At 44.3% G+C, this 14,020-nt stretch overlaps 1 protein-coding gene across 2 annotated transcripts in view; it reads left to right on the top strand.

Moving 5' to 3' along the window:
* Positions 1-14,020, top strand: part of SLC6A5 (solute carrier family 6 member 5) — a 58,833-nt gene that overhangs the window by 26,739 nt on the left and 18,074 nt on the right. For both annotated transcript variants that reach the window (XM_010388271.2, XM_030918324.1), the window contains 6 exons: positions 1,114-1,248; positions 2,387-2,490; positions 5,116-5,240; positions 10,752-10,864; positions 11,619-11,750; positions 12,923-13,022. In XM_010388271.2, coding sequence (XP_010386573.1) covers positions 1,114-1,248; positions 2,387-2,490; positions 5,116-5,240; positions 10,752-10,864; positions 11,619-11,750; positions 12,923-13,022 — 709 coding nt within the window. The remainder of the gene's footprint in view (positions 1-1,113; positions 1,249-2,386; positions 2,491-5,115; positions 5,241-10,751; positions 10,865-11,618; positions 11,751-12,922; positions 13,023-14,020) is intronic.

The raw sequence follows: 14,020 nt of genomic DNA, 5'->3' as shown, positions 1-14,020 counted from the left end.
TTCAGGACCTCCTATGACATGATCTCCTCCAATGTCTCTAGTCCTCCACCCCCCCACTCTTAGCCTCAAGTTTATGCTGTGCTGATAGTGAGTAGGGCTTTGCCTCACACACCTGCCTTGCCCATGTGCCTCCTTCACCTTCCCACCTTGCCTCTCCTCCTCTAAGCTGCACTTGTCCAGCTCAGTGTCATCTCCATGAACCTCTTAGTAGACTCCTAGGTTGAGCACAATGCCCTTCCCTGAACTTCCATAGTGCCCTGTGTGTAATTCTCTAGCTCATTATTCAGACATTGTCTTTGTGTTTTCTGGGTTAGGAGCCCCTTCACCTTTGTGCAGCTGATGCCTGGCACAATGGCCAGCTCATAGGAGGCCCTCAATAAATATTTGTTGAACTTAATGGCATTTAATAACCTGCTGTTATAAATCAGGCACCATGCTAAGTCCTATTCATGCATTAGCTCATTGAATCCTCACGATTGTCTGTAAGAAGGGCGCTATTATCCCTGATTTACAGATTCAGAAACTAAGATTCAGAGAGCATAATACATTGCCTAAGGTCACAGAGCTACTCAGTGCCAGAGGTACAAATTCATTTGAACCTAAATGCGTCTAATTCTAAGATCACGTTCTTTTCACCTTACGGGACTGCCCCCACTTATGTGTATAAGCAGGGACGGAAAGCTTAAGCTAATAGGATTCATCTTTAATGGTTGAATTTTGGTGCTCTACCGGGGGTGGAGTAGGAGCTGGGGAGGAGGGAGGCACAGAGCCCCCCTCCCTCCTTTCCTCTGTGGTTCCCTAAGGAGTTGTGTACTCATCAGCTGGGCTGGGTGACATCTACCCCAGCCTTCTGGCTGTAGGCCGACTCATCCCATAGCCTTAGGTCTCTCCTAAGAGGCTTTATTTCTAGATCTCTCTGACTCACCTTTGGTCCCAGTGCCTTCCCTGCTTCCCCAGCCCTGTCTGCATTTGGGGAGAACTACCCTGATGTGCTCTCTGTCACCCGCTTGTGCCAGGGTGGCAGCCCTACTCCTTCCCGGAGCAACGCTCCTTCTGCACAGGTGCACTCTGCAGGGCTGCTCCTTCCAGCCTCTCTGCCCATGGCTTTTCTAGGTGGTGTACTTCACGGCCACGTTCCCGTATGTTGTGCTCGTGATCCTCCTCATCCGTGGAGTCACCCTGCCTGGAGCTGGAGCTGGGATCTGGTACTTCATCACACCGAAGTGGGAGAAACTCACAGATGCCACGGTGGGCTTCTAATTTTATTTATAACCCGCCCTGGGGGGAGTGGTCCTCTGGGATGCTTGGGCAAAAAGGGTTAGACTTCCTCCCCCAGGGAATCCCAGTGTGTGCTTTTATAAGAGCCTGATGATCTTGGTATATTATGCACTCAGGAAATATTTAATGAGAAGTGGACAACTGAGGGTTTTTAGATTCCTGGAATAGTTGTCCTACATCTGGGGTTATAGTAGAGGCTGAAAATGAATAATGAAATCCCCTTAATAGCTTTGGGCTAACTCACACCACTTATCTGTTACTAATTATAGAGTGTCAGAGTGTAGTTTTGCTGGTGGGAAAATAACAGCATTTAGTGTAAACCACAAGCGATTCTATTTTAAAAATATTTTTACCTGAACCTTTTAAGGGCTCAGACACGTCTGAATACTTTTATACACCCACACAGGGCCAGCACAAGCTGAACTTTCTCTTTGCATATTCTGTACAGGCACATCTAACTCTAAAATTTCCAACTCAAAAACCACAAATGAGGGGGTGATTGTCGAAGGGGAACTGACTTTTCTCACCTTAAAGAAAATTCTGCTTTTCCAGGGTGTGTTAAGAACGCATAGCTAGGATTGAGTTTGATTGCACATAACAGAAAGTCTCCACTTAATGGCAGGTAGGACGTAACACTATAAAGTCTACAGCGGCATAGAGGTTGCTTTACTAAGATTGGGGCTACAGAGTTTCAGAAATTTAATAGCAGTTGTAATCCGCAGAAATATCAGTTAAAAAAGGTTTTGATTTTGCATCCATTAATATATTTTGCTGTTGTAAATTATTATTTTCTGAGAGTGTATTGACCTAAAGGAAGGACTCTCCCTTCCGTTTAGCTTTACAGGAGAGAAAAGATGAGCATGGTATGTAGTGTAGTTTTTTGAGTTCCTCACCCATGATAGAGGGAGTTAAAATCTCCCAGGTAATTTACTGTGCCTTTAGTTTCTAGCACAAGTGATTTATGTTCTCATTGATGTTGATGTCAGGAGTCATCTTGTCCCTGATGTTTCCCCTGGAAACATGATATGGCACTGGGTGTGTGAGACTCTCCTCCCCTGGGGCCAGTCTCCTTTATGGATCTTGAATCTCTTTCCCTTTTGCCTCTCAGGTATGGAAAGATGCTGCTACTCAGATTTTCTTCTCTTTATCTGCTGCATGGGGAGGCCTGATTACTCTCTCTTCTTACAACAAATTCCACAACAACTGCTACAGGTATGTAGAGGTGCTACAAGATCTGGGCATAGCTGGTGAGTGGGACAGAAGAATGGACTGAGTTATCAGACACCTGAGGTCACATCCTCACATTTCATCTTAGGGAGAGCTAGAGATTTGCTCTGGCCTAGGACAAAACAGGTGCTAAGGCCTAGGCACTGTCTTTTGAAGGCCTAGATCCTCACTTACACACCTGGCTCTGATACATGGTGGAGGCTCAAGTGGCTATTTATAGGATGGAAGCAAGTTTCTCTGGAGGTCACTGTGCAGCCAGCTGTGTTCTGTGATAGTCATTTGTGAGCTACCTAATCTGTGGATACAATGGACTGTGCCTTCAGATGGTCTTCCCTCTGTGTGTAATCTCTTCTTATAAAGACACCAGTCATATCAGTCACATTGGATCAGGGACCACTCTAATGACCTCATTTAGCTTAATTACCTCTTCAAAGACCCTCTCTCCAAATACAGTCACATTCTGAGATACTAGGGATTAGGATGACAAAATATGAATTTGGTAAGGGTTGGGGAACGGTAGGAAGATACCGCTCAGTTCATAATGGCCTTGAGTAACAGACTATGGTGTTTGAACTTCTTTGGTCACAACTGCTCATTAACCATTGACCCAAGTTAGTCTGAACACCATTAAAAGGTGAAGCATTGCTATCTTCTTTATTAGAAATGAGGCTGTGTGGTGTGGCAGAAATAACCCAGGCTGAGAGCTGGAAAGTCTAGATTCACATCCTGGCCCACACTATTAATTAGTCCATTACCTTCCCCTGGACCTCAATTTCCTCATCAGTAAACTAAGGGGTCAGTCAAGGTGGATCATTTGCTGCACACTTCTAGGCTTTGCATGGTACAGGCATCATCTCATTCTGTCCTGGCAACAGCCTATGACAGACTCATTGCTGCCATTTCAAATCAGAGTGGAAAGGAAGTGGAATGCTCAAGGTCATGCCACTAAAAGGCAGGAGAACCAAGATTTCAGTGTAGCCCTGGGTTCCAGTGTAACCCATCTAGCCGTGACCTCACATTTGAGACCAGGATGACTGAAGGTAGGCTGGGAAACCCTGGCTGTCTTACCAGCAGCAGGCTCTGCGATGAAGGTAGAGTTGCTGGGCTCTCTTCCCTCCCCTGCCCCTTTGTCCTTCTCAACCCTGTGTGTCCCAACTCCAGGCTACCCTCACATTTTAGGGTCATTTGACTTTCCCACTGCCTTCTCTTCCCTCACACATAGTTCCTGTCCTGGAGCCGACCAAGGCCCCATCTCCTCAATTTCTGTTCTGATGGACAGATTTACCCCTGCCCCTGGAACAATGTCTTAGTTTGTTCATATTGCTCTAATGAAATGCCATAGACTGAGTAACATGTTTTTCTTTCTTTATACATTTTTTGCTTTTATTATTTTTAAATGACACACAGTAATTATGCATATCTATGGAGTACAGTGTGATATTTCAGTACATGTATACAATGTGTAATGATCAAATCAGGGTAATTAGCATATCCACTACCTCAAATAATTAGCATATCTACCACCTCAAACATTTATCATTTCTTTGTATTGGGAACATTGAAAATTCGTTCTTCTAGCTGTTTGAAAACATATAATAAATTGTTGTTAATATAATCATTTTATAATGCTATAGGATGATTTTTTTTTTTTTTAAGATGGAGTTTTGCTCTTGTTGCCCAGGCTGGAGTGCAATGACCAGTCTCGGCTCACTGCAACATCCACCTCCCAGGTTCAAGCAATTTTCCTGCCTCAGCCTCCCAAGTAGCTGGGATTACAGGCATGTGCCACCATGCCCCACTGATTTTTTGTGTGTGTGTGTGTATTTAGTAGAGACGGGGTTTCACCATGTTGGTTAGGCTGATCTCAAACTCCTGACCTCAGGTGATCCACCTGCCTTGGCCTTCCAAAGTGCTGGATTATAGGCATGAGCTACCGTGCCCAGCTGGGATGGTTGTCAATATAGTCATCCTACAGTGCTGTAGAGCACTATAATTTATTTCTCCTATCTACCTATATTTTTGTATCTTTAACTGACTTTTGGCTATAATTAACAGACATTTATAGCTCACAGTTCTGGAGGCTGGGAAGTCCAAGTTCAAGGTGCCAGAACATTCAGTGTCTGGAGGGCTGCTCTCTGTTTCAAAGATGGCACCTTGTTGCTGTGTCCTCATATGGTGGAAGAGACAGACATATTCCCTTCAGCCTGTTTTATAAGGGCAGTAATCCTATGAATTGGCTCTGCCTTCATGACTTAATCACTTTTCTAAAGCCCCCACCTCTTAATACTATCAAATTGTGGATTAAGTTTCAGCCAATGAATTTGGGATGGGGGGCGTTCAGACCATAGCAGATGAGTTGAGATCCCTTATATAGAATGTGGAGTCAGAGCTTTGGCCCAGAGGCCCTGAATCAGGGCTATTAGGGGATATCTTTTGAGCCTTTTGGTGCTTTTTAAATGAGTCCAAGGGAGCCTGTGGTTAGGACATGAACATACATGTATATGAAACATGTGTAAGCAAACACGTGGGCACACATTTATGTGTCCTTCCCCTTGTTCCTTTCTACTCACGAAGCACATCTAATGGAAAACTCTGGTCTCTTCTTTCCAGGGACACTCTTATTGTAACCTGCACCAACAGTGCCACGAGCATCTTTGCCGGCTTCGTCATCTTCTCTGTTATTGGCTTTATGGCCAATGAACGCAAAGTCAACATTGAGAATGTGGCAGACCAAGGTACAGGACAGTTGTTACCCTGCTGTTGCAGGGCAGGTCCCAGGCCCATGTCACAAGCTCCTAATTTATACTATGCTGGGAAGTTGGCCTTCTGGAACAGGATAGAGGGTGGAGGAGCCCAGGTCCTTCTGTATAGTGGGACCGAGGAAGGCTCAAGTAGGAAGCTCACTGCAGAGTCAGAACTGGCTTGTCTCTGACTAGAGGGATTGCTTTAAAAGCCCCCTTTCCTTCTTGTCTCCTCTCCTTCCTCTTACCTTGCCCCTCTTAATTTAGCTCCAGCCTATAGAAGTGAGGGTTATGCCTGTTAGGTATGAGTAGAGAATTTATTAGGCAAACCATTGCCTCAGGAGCTGATGTGGGCACAGGCTGCTGTAGGATGACATTCCTTGCAGAGGGCCCTGTCGAAACCAAGGCTTAGTGAGAGAACTGACTTCAGAGGAGCATTTTCCTTACAAAGCACTTTTCTGATAGTTAGGTCAAATGTGCTTTCAGGGCCTTCTGCTTAGTGAGCAATGCAGACCGGCAATTTTTTTCCCCAGTGGGTAGAAAGGTTGGATCGTGCTGGGTGGGTGGAGAGGCATGTGGAATAAATGTTTACTCTCTATCCAAATGATCTTTTTTATTAATGGCTAACATTTGTATGATGTTTTCAAGTTTACAAAGAACTTTCATTTTTATTTCATTTAATCCATATTACTAGGACACCATTTTGCAGAGAGAACGTTCAAGATTTTAGTTTAACTCTTCATTTTCACCCAGCCTGGATACACAAAGGATTTGGATATTTAGTAGGTTTCAGTGATCAAGGGATTTCATTGTGTTTATTGTTTACCATTATGATCTCATTCTCAGTTCAGACATTTATGGGATGCCTAGTGTGTTGGTCCTGTGCCTCATGCTGTGGGGCATGACTATGGCCCTGGACAACCAAGGGGTGTACCTGTGAGAGGCTTGTCTGGGCAGTTATCTTCCTTCAAGCAGCTGACTGCCATTCTCAGATAATGTTTCAGATGTGGTGAGAGAACTAAGCCCTGGAAATGTCACCTTTTTGGATACTAAGATTTCTTCTGGTTCCCTAAGGATAATTCATTACTGCGCCAGTTCATGCTGATAGTACACCGGGGGCCTCAAAGAGTTGAAGAGCCAGCACGTTCCAGGGGTGCAATTATCTCTCCCTGGAGAGACTGTGAAACCCTGAGGGGTGTTTGGTTCCGCAGCAATGCATTAAATTAGAGGGGCCCCAGGAGATAAGCAATGGCTCTTCCTGGTTGAGAATTCTCAGATACCCTGGGAGGCAGGGAGGGAAAGTGAGAGGGTAAACAGGTTTTGTACTTAGAGGTACTGGAGTCACTTCCAGCTGTCCTGTAATCTCATTTCCTCCTAGCAGAGTGGTTGGAGCAGATAGGTTCTGTCCCATTTTCTAGAAGATCTTAGGCATTTTACTTTCTGTGACATTACTGAGTTGTTTTGGAACCAGTGGCGAACCTGCTAGAGACTATGAATCCTGAGATGTGGGCCAGGTTAGTAAACGATTCTGAACTCTTTTCTGCTCCAGGAAAGGGATTTCTGGGGAGATATTGCAAAAACTCAAATAGAATGTTGTTTATCTGGCATGTAAAATGCAGCCAACAAATTGCCCATGTTTTCCTCTGAAATTTCTCCTTGCCAGTGTTTTTTCACTTCCTTTGATTTGAATAAGGATAAGGGCACTTCTAACAGGTTCTAACCTGTTGTGTTAATACTTTCTCTGGCACAGGGACAGTGGGCCTCATCTCCCAAAGGAGAGGGTCCATGAGATCTTCTCCCAGACCCACTGGGGAAGCTTTCCTGCTCATCTGAACCTGCATGTATTTTTATATGTGCTTTACAGGCTTGTCTTACTTGCCTTGATATGATGGAGGCTCTGCAGAATATAGGACAGAGATTTGGGGTCAGGTCTGCATTAAACCCGAGCCCCATTTCCTCCTTGCTGGGCAACACTGGCATATAGACATTCAGGCCATTTTTGCTGACCCAACTTTGGTAACTAAGTTTTGACCTTTAGTCAAATAGAGGTTCTCCTGAATGACCGAACACTATTCGATTTAGTTTACCACTCCCTTCTAAAAGAGGCATTTCTACCAAAATGATCATCCGAAATCTTGGTCTTATCAAAATTTTGAGGGGCTGAGGATGGGTGGGATTGATGAAGAGACCAGGCTGTCTTTTGCTTTTATGATAGGCATAGGGAAGGGGTCATGTTCTTCTTGGGGATCTTCTCTAGAAAAGCAGCTTCCAGGGAAGTTAGCCCTTCAGAGCCATCTCCCCACCATATGCATTGCCACCTATGGAGCAGTGACTCATGTGTAGAATCTATCCTGAAGCCAAACAAAGATGCTTATCCAGCAGCAGAAAAACTCAGACCAGAGTAGATAAGCAGAAATGTGCATATTTATTTAGCATTCTCAGGTGTAGGTAACTCTCAGCTAAACAGAGCACTAGAAATACTACCTTGGTTCCCTTGCCCCTTAATAGTTCAGATACCTTACTGATCAAAATGAGCATTCTCAAACAGCACTGACGCCCCACTTCCATGCAGCCATCTGCCTATCACCTGTATCCCAATCCTTCTGCCCACAGGCACAGAAGTCCAGCTGGCATATCCTCAGAGAGCTCATTCAATTTATAATAGTTATCACAGCAGAGTGGCTACCCAAGCTGTGCTATGGGCCTTGATGCATTGCATTGACCAGAGCCCCTTGCTGTGTCTTTAGTGGCGCTCTAGGATAAAGGAGGTTCTCATGGTAGGATCTCTGGGGACTCTGCTTAAGTTACTGAAATGCAGAGCCCCTTTGATCCCGTTTCGCAAGACCAATAATAGTCTATGTTTTCTGAGTTCCTAGTATGTCCAGGCATTGTTCTAAGCTTTTTACTTGTGTTGATGCATTTAATTCTCACAGAAGCTTTATAAAGGTAGGTACTATTACTATTTCCATTGTGTGGATAAATTAAAGTTTTTCTAGAAAGAACAAGTGACTCCCCTAAGTCCTCTGCCAGTAAGAGGTACAGCCAGTTTTTTTGTTTTTTGTTCTTTTTTGAGATGGAGTCTTGCTCTGTCACCCAGGATGGAGTGCAGTGGTGCCATCTTGGCTCACTGCAACTTCCGCCTCCCCTGTTCACACCATTCTCCTGCCTCAGCCTCCTGAGTAGCTGGGACTACAGGCGCCTGCCACCATGCCTGGCTAATTTTTGTATTTTTAGTAGAGACTGGGTTTCACTATATTGGCCAGGCTGGTCTTGAACTCCTGACCTTGTGATCCACCCGCCTTGGCTTCCCAAAGTGTCGGGATTATAGGCGTGAGCCACCGCACCCCGCCACAAGTTTTTTAATCCATGAGAAAGAGAGCCTGTACTCCAGTCACTGGGCTCTACTGCCACCTAGTGGGAGAGGAGAGAGGCAGAACTTGGCCTCCATCAGACTGGCCATATACTCTTGAACATCTAATGATGTTATTCCCTAGATGACTCCGCTCTCCATCAGCCTTGGGTAAGTAGAGTCTGCTGTAATTTAGCTTGCAAATTCCACCTTCACCTGGGTGCTTTAGCGAAGCAGCTGAAATGGAAGCAGGCTGAATATTTTGAAATCACTTCCTTCCTCTAAAAAAGCTGTAAAGCCCAAAGGGTGGAATCCTGTTAAAGTAAGCAGCTGAGGACCTCTGGTAGTGGCCTTTCAAGACCTTCTTGTTGGCTTTATGGGCATGACTGTCGCAAGAGCATTAAACTGACTTCCTTGTTGTTCTGCATTTGAGACCTATTTTGAACTTTAGTTTAATACAGACTTTTCTTTTATGGTTCACATAGGAAGCCTTCAGAGACTGGCTCTACAGTCTGTTCAATAAATGCATAAAGTGGGGGAATCTCAGGCATTTGAGGCTTTATATTTTAAATACACCAAGGCCCTAGGCAATATCATTAACTAACAACCTGATAAATTCCAGTTTAAAAAAGTGCTGCTATGCTTGAGTTATAAACATTCTAGGTGCTGCGACTTCTGGCTGCAGATGTGTGCTGGCTGTGGATTATCCCAGCGCCCACATTCACTTGTCTCTGCCCATTATCATTTAGTTTTCTACTTACAGGGAAATTCACAACTGCTGTGTCTTTAGCCACCTTTGGTTATAGTAATCTTCCCAGTGAGGCCATGAGGCAGGGAGAATGACTGGCAGGGTTTTATGATAGCAGAGAAAACTGCCGCTCAGACATCCCCACCAAGACCCACATGAAGTGTTCTAGAGTAAACCTGAATCAGAACCGCTAACTTCCAAGTTCATAGTCCACTCATAGTAGAAGATAATAATCTGTGGGTGTTGATGATGTTGGGGGTACTGGGCTCAGTGTTTTATCCGCGTTTTCTCATTTGTTCATTGTAACTACCTTATGAGGTCCTATTTTTATCCCCATTTTACAGATGGACAAAATTGAGGCTTACAGAAATTAAATAGTATGTCTAGGGTTGCACAGATGGTAAGTCATGGAATATGGATTTGGACCAGATCTGACCCTTAGAGACCGAACTCTCTTAATCCTTACATGATGTTTCATGCACCGCCCCACCAACCCAACTAACTACTAGGACTGGCACCATTTATACCAATAGTGCAAGATCCTGAAAGTGTTAGATTCATATTTTAGGTGAATGTTTTCTCCTGGAGGACTAAATAGGAGGAAGGGTAGTTAAAGGAAGAAATACTAATGCATTTCTTCCTAGACTTAATACTTAGGTGATGGGCTGATCTGTGCAGCACACCACCATGGCACATGTTTACCTGTGTAACAAAACTGCACGTCCTGCACACGCACCCCAAAACTTCATAAAATAATTAAAGGAAGAAATAATGTCATTCTGGTCATGTTCCAACTTTTAGAGCAGGGATTCTCAAACCTCAGCACTACTGACATTTGAGACAGGATAATTCTTTGTTGGCAAGAAGCTCTCTTGTGCACTGTAAGATGCTTAGCAGCATCCCTTGCCTCTACCTACTAGATGCCAGTAGTTATCCTACCCCTACCCCCAGCTTACCCCTGAGATTAAAAAAATGCCTGCAGACATTGTCAAATATCCCCTGGGGTGCAAAATCACTGCTGGTTGAGTACTACTGCTCTAAAGGGTAATTAATTACATTTTTCCTTAATTCATCCAATACGAAGATGGAGTTTCTCATCCTACATACATGGTACACAGCCTAGCCATGGAGTCCAGTAGAGTTGCCTCTGAGTCTCTGCTTAGACACTATTTTTAGGCCTCTCCTGTGAGTTCTCCTAGCTGTTGACCTAATTCCCTTGGTCTTTTTCTTCAAGAAGCCTATGGTCTAATTGAGGATATGGCTAGAGATGAGTGAAAAATAACAAACAGTGGAAGCAGCATATAAGAAATAATAAATGAGGATCTCAGCAGAGAGAAGGCCGTCTGGGCTCCAGGAAGAGCGGCCTTGAGTAGGGCCTGCCTGCAATCATCTGTCTCGTTCCTTCCAGGGCCAGGCATTGCATTTGTGGTTTACCCGGAAGCCTTAACCAGGCTGCCTCTCTCTCCATTCTGGGCCATCATCTTTTTCCTGATGCTCCTCACTCTTGGACTTGACACTATGGTGAGCCCCTTTGCCATCAGTCTTTATCCCAGACTCCTCTTGAAGACTCCCCCTCTTCTGGGTCCTGGGTTCACCCTTCAGGAGAGCGGTAGGCTTAGGGGTGTCTGAATGCTTCTCCTGAGAGATCTAGAGATGCTGAAGTGCCTGCGTAGGGCTCAGGATCACCTTGTATTTTGGGTACTCACGTAATGGTGCAAGAGAGTCGTCCTCTCTCTTTCCTTCTCCCTCTGTTCTATGTGGCAATTTTTAGTCTGTGTGCTTCCTGCCTTTGTGTCATTTTGCCACAGCAAATTCTGTAGGGCTGGATGAGAAATAATGTGAAGTCAATTTTAGGGAAATTGCTGTGGGGCTGAGACAACCACAGATCATGCTGACAGGTGCTCAGAGTTTAGTCCTTGGGTGCAAAGAGGGTTTTTCCTCAAGTAGAAGAGCAAATGCAAGGTAAACTGGAGGACAGGAATTTACATCTCATGAATACAAAATGAAACTTAAAATGTCCTAATGGGTGAATATGAATGCAAGTCTCTGGGGGTTGGAAGTGCAATTTTTAAAGCTCACATCCTACTTGGGTTCTCTTGGCTGCCCTTGTGGGCTGGACCCCAAGGAGGCTTTTTAGACCCCTTGAGGGAATGCCATACTAAAAACCAAACCTAACACAAATACAGCTTTCCTGGATGGGACATGCAAAGGGCTTGGGGGTACCTTCTGGGTGGTACAATTTGACTCAGATGTTCATTTCCTGACATGGTTTCAGTTTGCCACCATCGAGACGATAGTGACCTCCATCTCAGACGAGTTCCCCAAGTACCTGCGCACACACAAGCCAGTGTTTACTCTGGGCTGCTGCATTTGTTTCTTCATCATGGGTTTTCCAATGATCACTCAGGTAAGCTGCCTCCTGGGCACAGGCTTGGGGTGGGGATAGGTGGGTGGGGGCCCCAATGGCTATCTGTCCTTCAACCCTTAGCAGCTCTCAGACCTTATAATCAAAGGCAAATCACTGCCATTTCCATGTAGATGGCAGCAGTTCATTAGGGATTCTGACTGTAGAGGGAAATATGTCATCTTGGCTACCAGTGATGCTTCTAGTATCTCATAATTGAGATGTAGCCTTATTGAGCCAACAAGGCAGGTGTGTCCTACTTTAAGAAAATAGAATACGTGGCTTGGTGCAGTGGCGCATGTCTCTAGTCCCAGCTACTTGGGAGGCTGAGGCAGAAGGATTGCTTGAGGCCAGGAGTTCAAGGTTGCAGTGTGCTCTGATTGCATTTGTGAACAACCACTATACTCCTGCCCGGGCAGTATCATGGGACCCCGCCTCTAAAAAAGTAAATAAAAAATTAGGAAAAAGAAAACAGAATACATAAAAATCTTTATTTACCAACTACGTACATTTTCTGATAATTACTGTCATGTATGAGTCAACAGCCACTTCAGTTTCTTCTAGTCCTGAGTGTCTTGGTAAATTGTGTTAACTCACTCAGTATATATATTGCTTTTGTTGTCTCTGTGGCCTTGAGCAAGTTAACTACTCAGGGCTTTAATTTCTTCCTCTGTAAAATAATGGATTGGAATGTGAAGGTCTCTGCACCTTATTTATTGTTGGGAGACTTAAAGAGTGAGGTAGAGATACATGGGGATGTGTGAGAAATACCCAGAGATACCTAAAGGTCATCGGAGGGTCAACTGAATGCAGATACATAGGTGGATATGATCAATTGCTTAAAGCAAAAATAAAGCAATATGGCTGCTTTCACATATACTTCTTCAGACGTTGACCTTTGCCTTCCAAGAATAAGATGTTAAATCACTTTTTTTTGGTGCTTGTTATATTGATTAGCTCGGAGCCTGTTGAGGAACTGCTTTGCTGACACAGCAAGGCCTCCAGCTTACATGCTGGACCAGGTGTAGGTTACTGCTATTGAAAAGAGGGGAGATACATGGACTCCTGTTTGCACCTGACTCTTCTTAGGATTGAGATAACTGGCTGTTAAACGTGGGAAGAGATAGCCTGGCTCCAGGACGTATTTGATATTGGTTGTTTCTCTCTCCTGTTAGGGTGGAATTTACATGTTTCAGCTTGTGGACACCTATGCTGCCTCCTATGCCCTTGTCATCATTGCCATTTTTGAGCTCGTGGGGATCTCTTATGTGTATGGTAAGGAAATCACTGTGCCTGTTGCTGAAGTGGAGCTTGAGTGTCGGTAAGGCATTCATGGCAAGCGGATTTTCCATACTTAATAAGACAATACAAGGCTTAAATTGCAACTATTTAGGAAACCTAAGAGAGCTGTACCTTTGCTTCCAAACTTGCCTTAAGACCACTGTGATCCAAATTTAATAGGGAAACAAGAGGTGGCGAAGATGAAACTTAAAAATCTTTGTATCAGAAATTCCTAGGACTCAGATACCCCTTTGGGTATGGTCTGGCATGTGAACAGTTAATGCTTTTGAACAATGGCCAGATCAGGGAGAAGGAGGCTACTTTGCAGGCATGAAATTATTTCCTGATCTTCAGTGCCCATGCAGCTTGAATTGAGGGATAACTTTGTAGCTGGTCCCTGGGTACTGTAGTGAGAAGAGACCACTCAGCTCACAGATCCTTAGGAAACTTTATTAGCATCATAGGCGGCTGTGATGCAATATCTCAATCTCAGATTTTTCCAGGAATAAACTTCCAGTTGTCTTACAGTTTATCCTTCTTACTATCACAATAGCAACCAGCTCGCCATATCAGTGGGGCCATTATCAAGAACAAAAATGGTGAGCTATCAGATGTCATCTTTGCCTTTTGTGTGGAGGTGTTTGTCCTCGGGTTTCAAGGGTATCTCCTGGTCCCTTGTATGCACTGTCAGTTAAAGAAAGTCCTATTTGATTAAAGGCCCTACCGACTTCTTTCTGCTTGGAAGCCTGCTCAGAACTGTCCCGAGGCCTCACTAATATATATATATATATATATATATATATATATATATATATATAGAGAGAGAGAGAGAGAGAGAGAGAGAGAGAGAGAGAGAGAGAGAGAGAGAGAGAGCCACTATAGCAAATATTAGGAAGGCGAACATTTCCAGTTCAGATTATCTAACGGTACTTCAGAGCTCAAAAGAGACAGCAACATATTCTAAGCCAAAAGGAAGTGAAAGACATTATTTG

The sequence above is a fragment of the Rhinopithecus roxellana genome, chromosome 15 (assembly GCF_007565055.1).
Source record: "Rhinopithecus roxellana isolate Shanxi Qingling chromosome 15, ASM756505v1, whole genome shotgun sequence".
In the NCBI taxonomy this organism is placed as follows: Eukaryota; Metazoa; Chordata; class Mammalia; order Primates; family Cercopithecidae; genus Rhinopithecus; species Rhinopithecus roxellana.
This window is presented reverse-complemented; position numbering and strand designations above follow the sequence as displayed.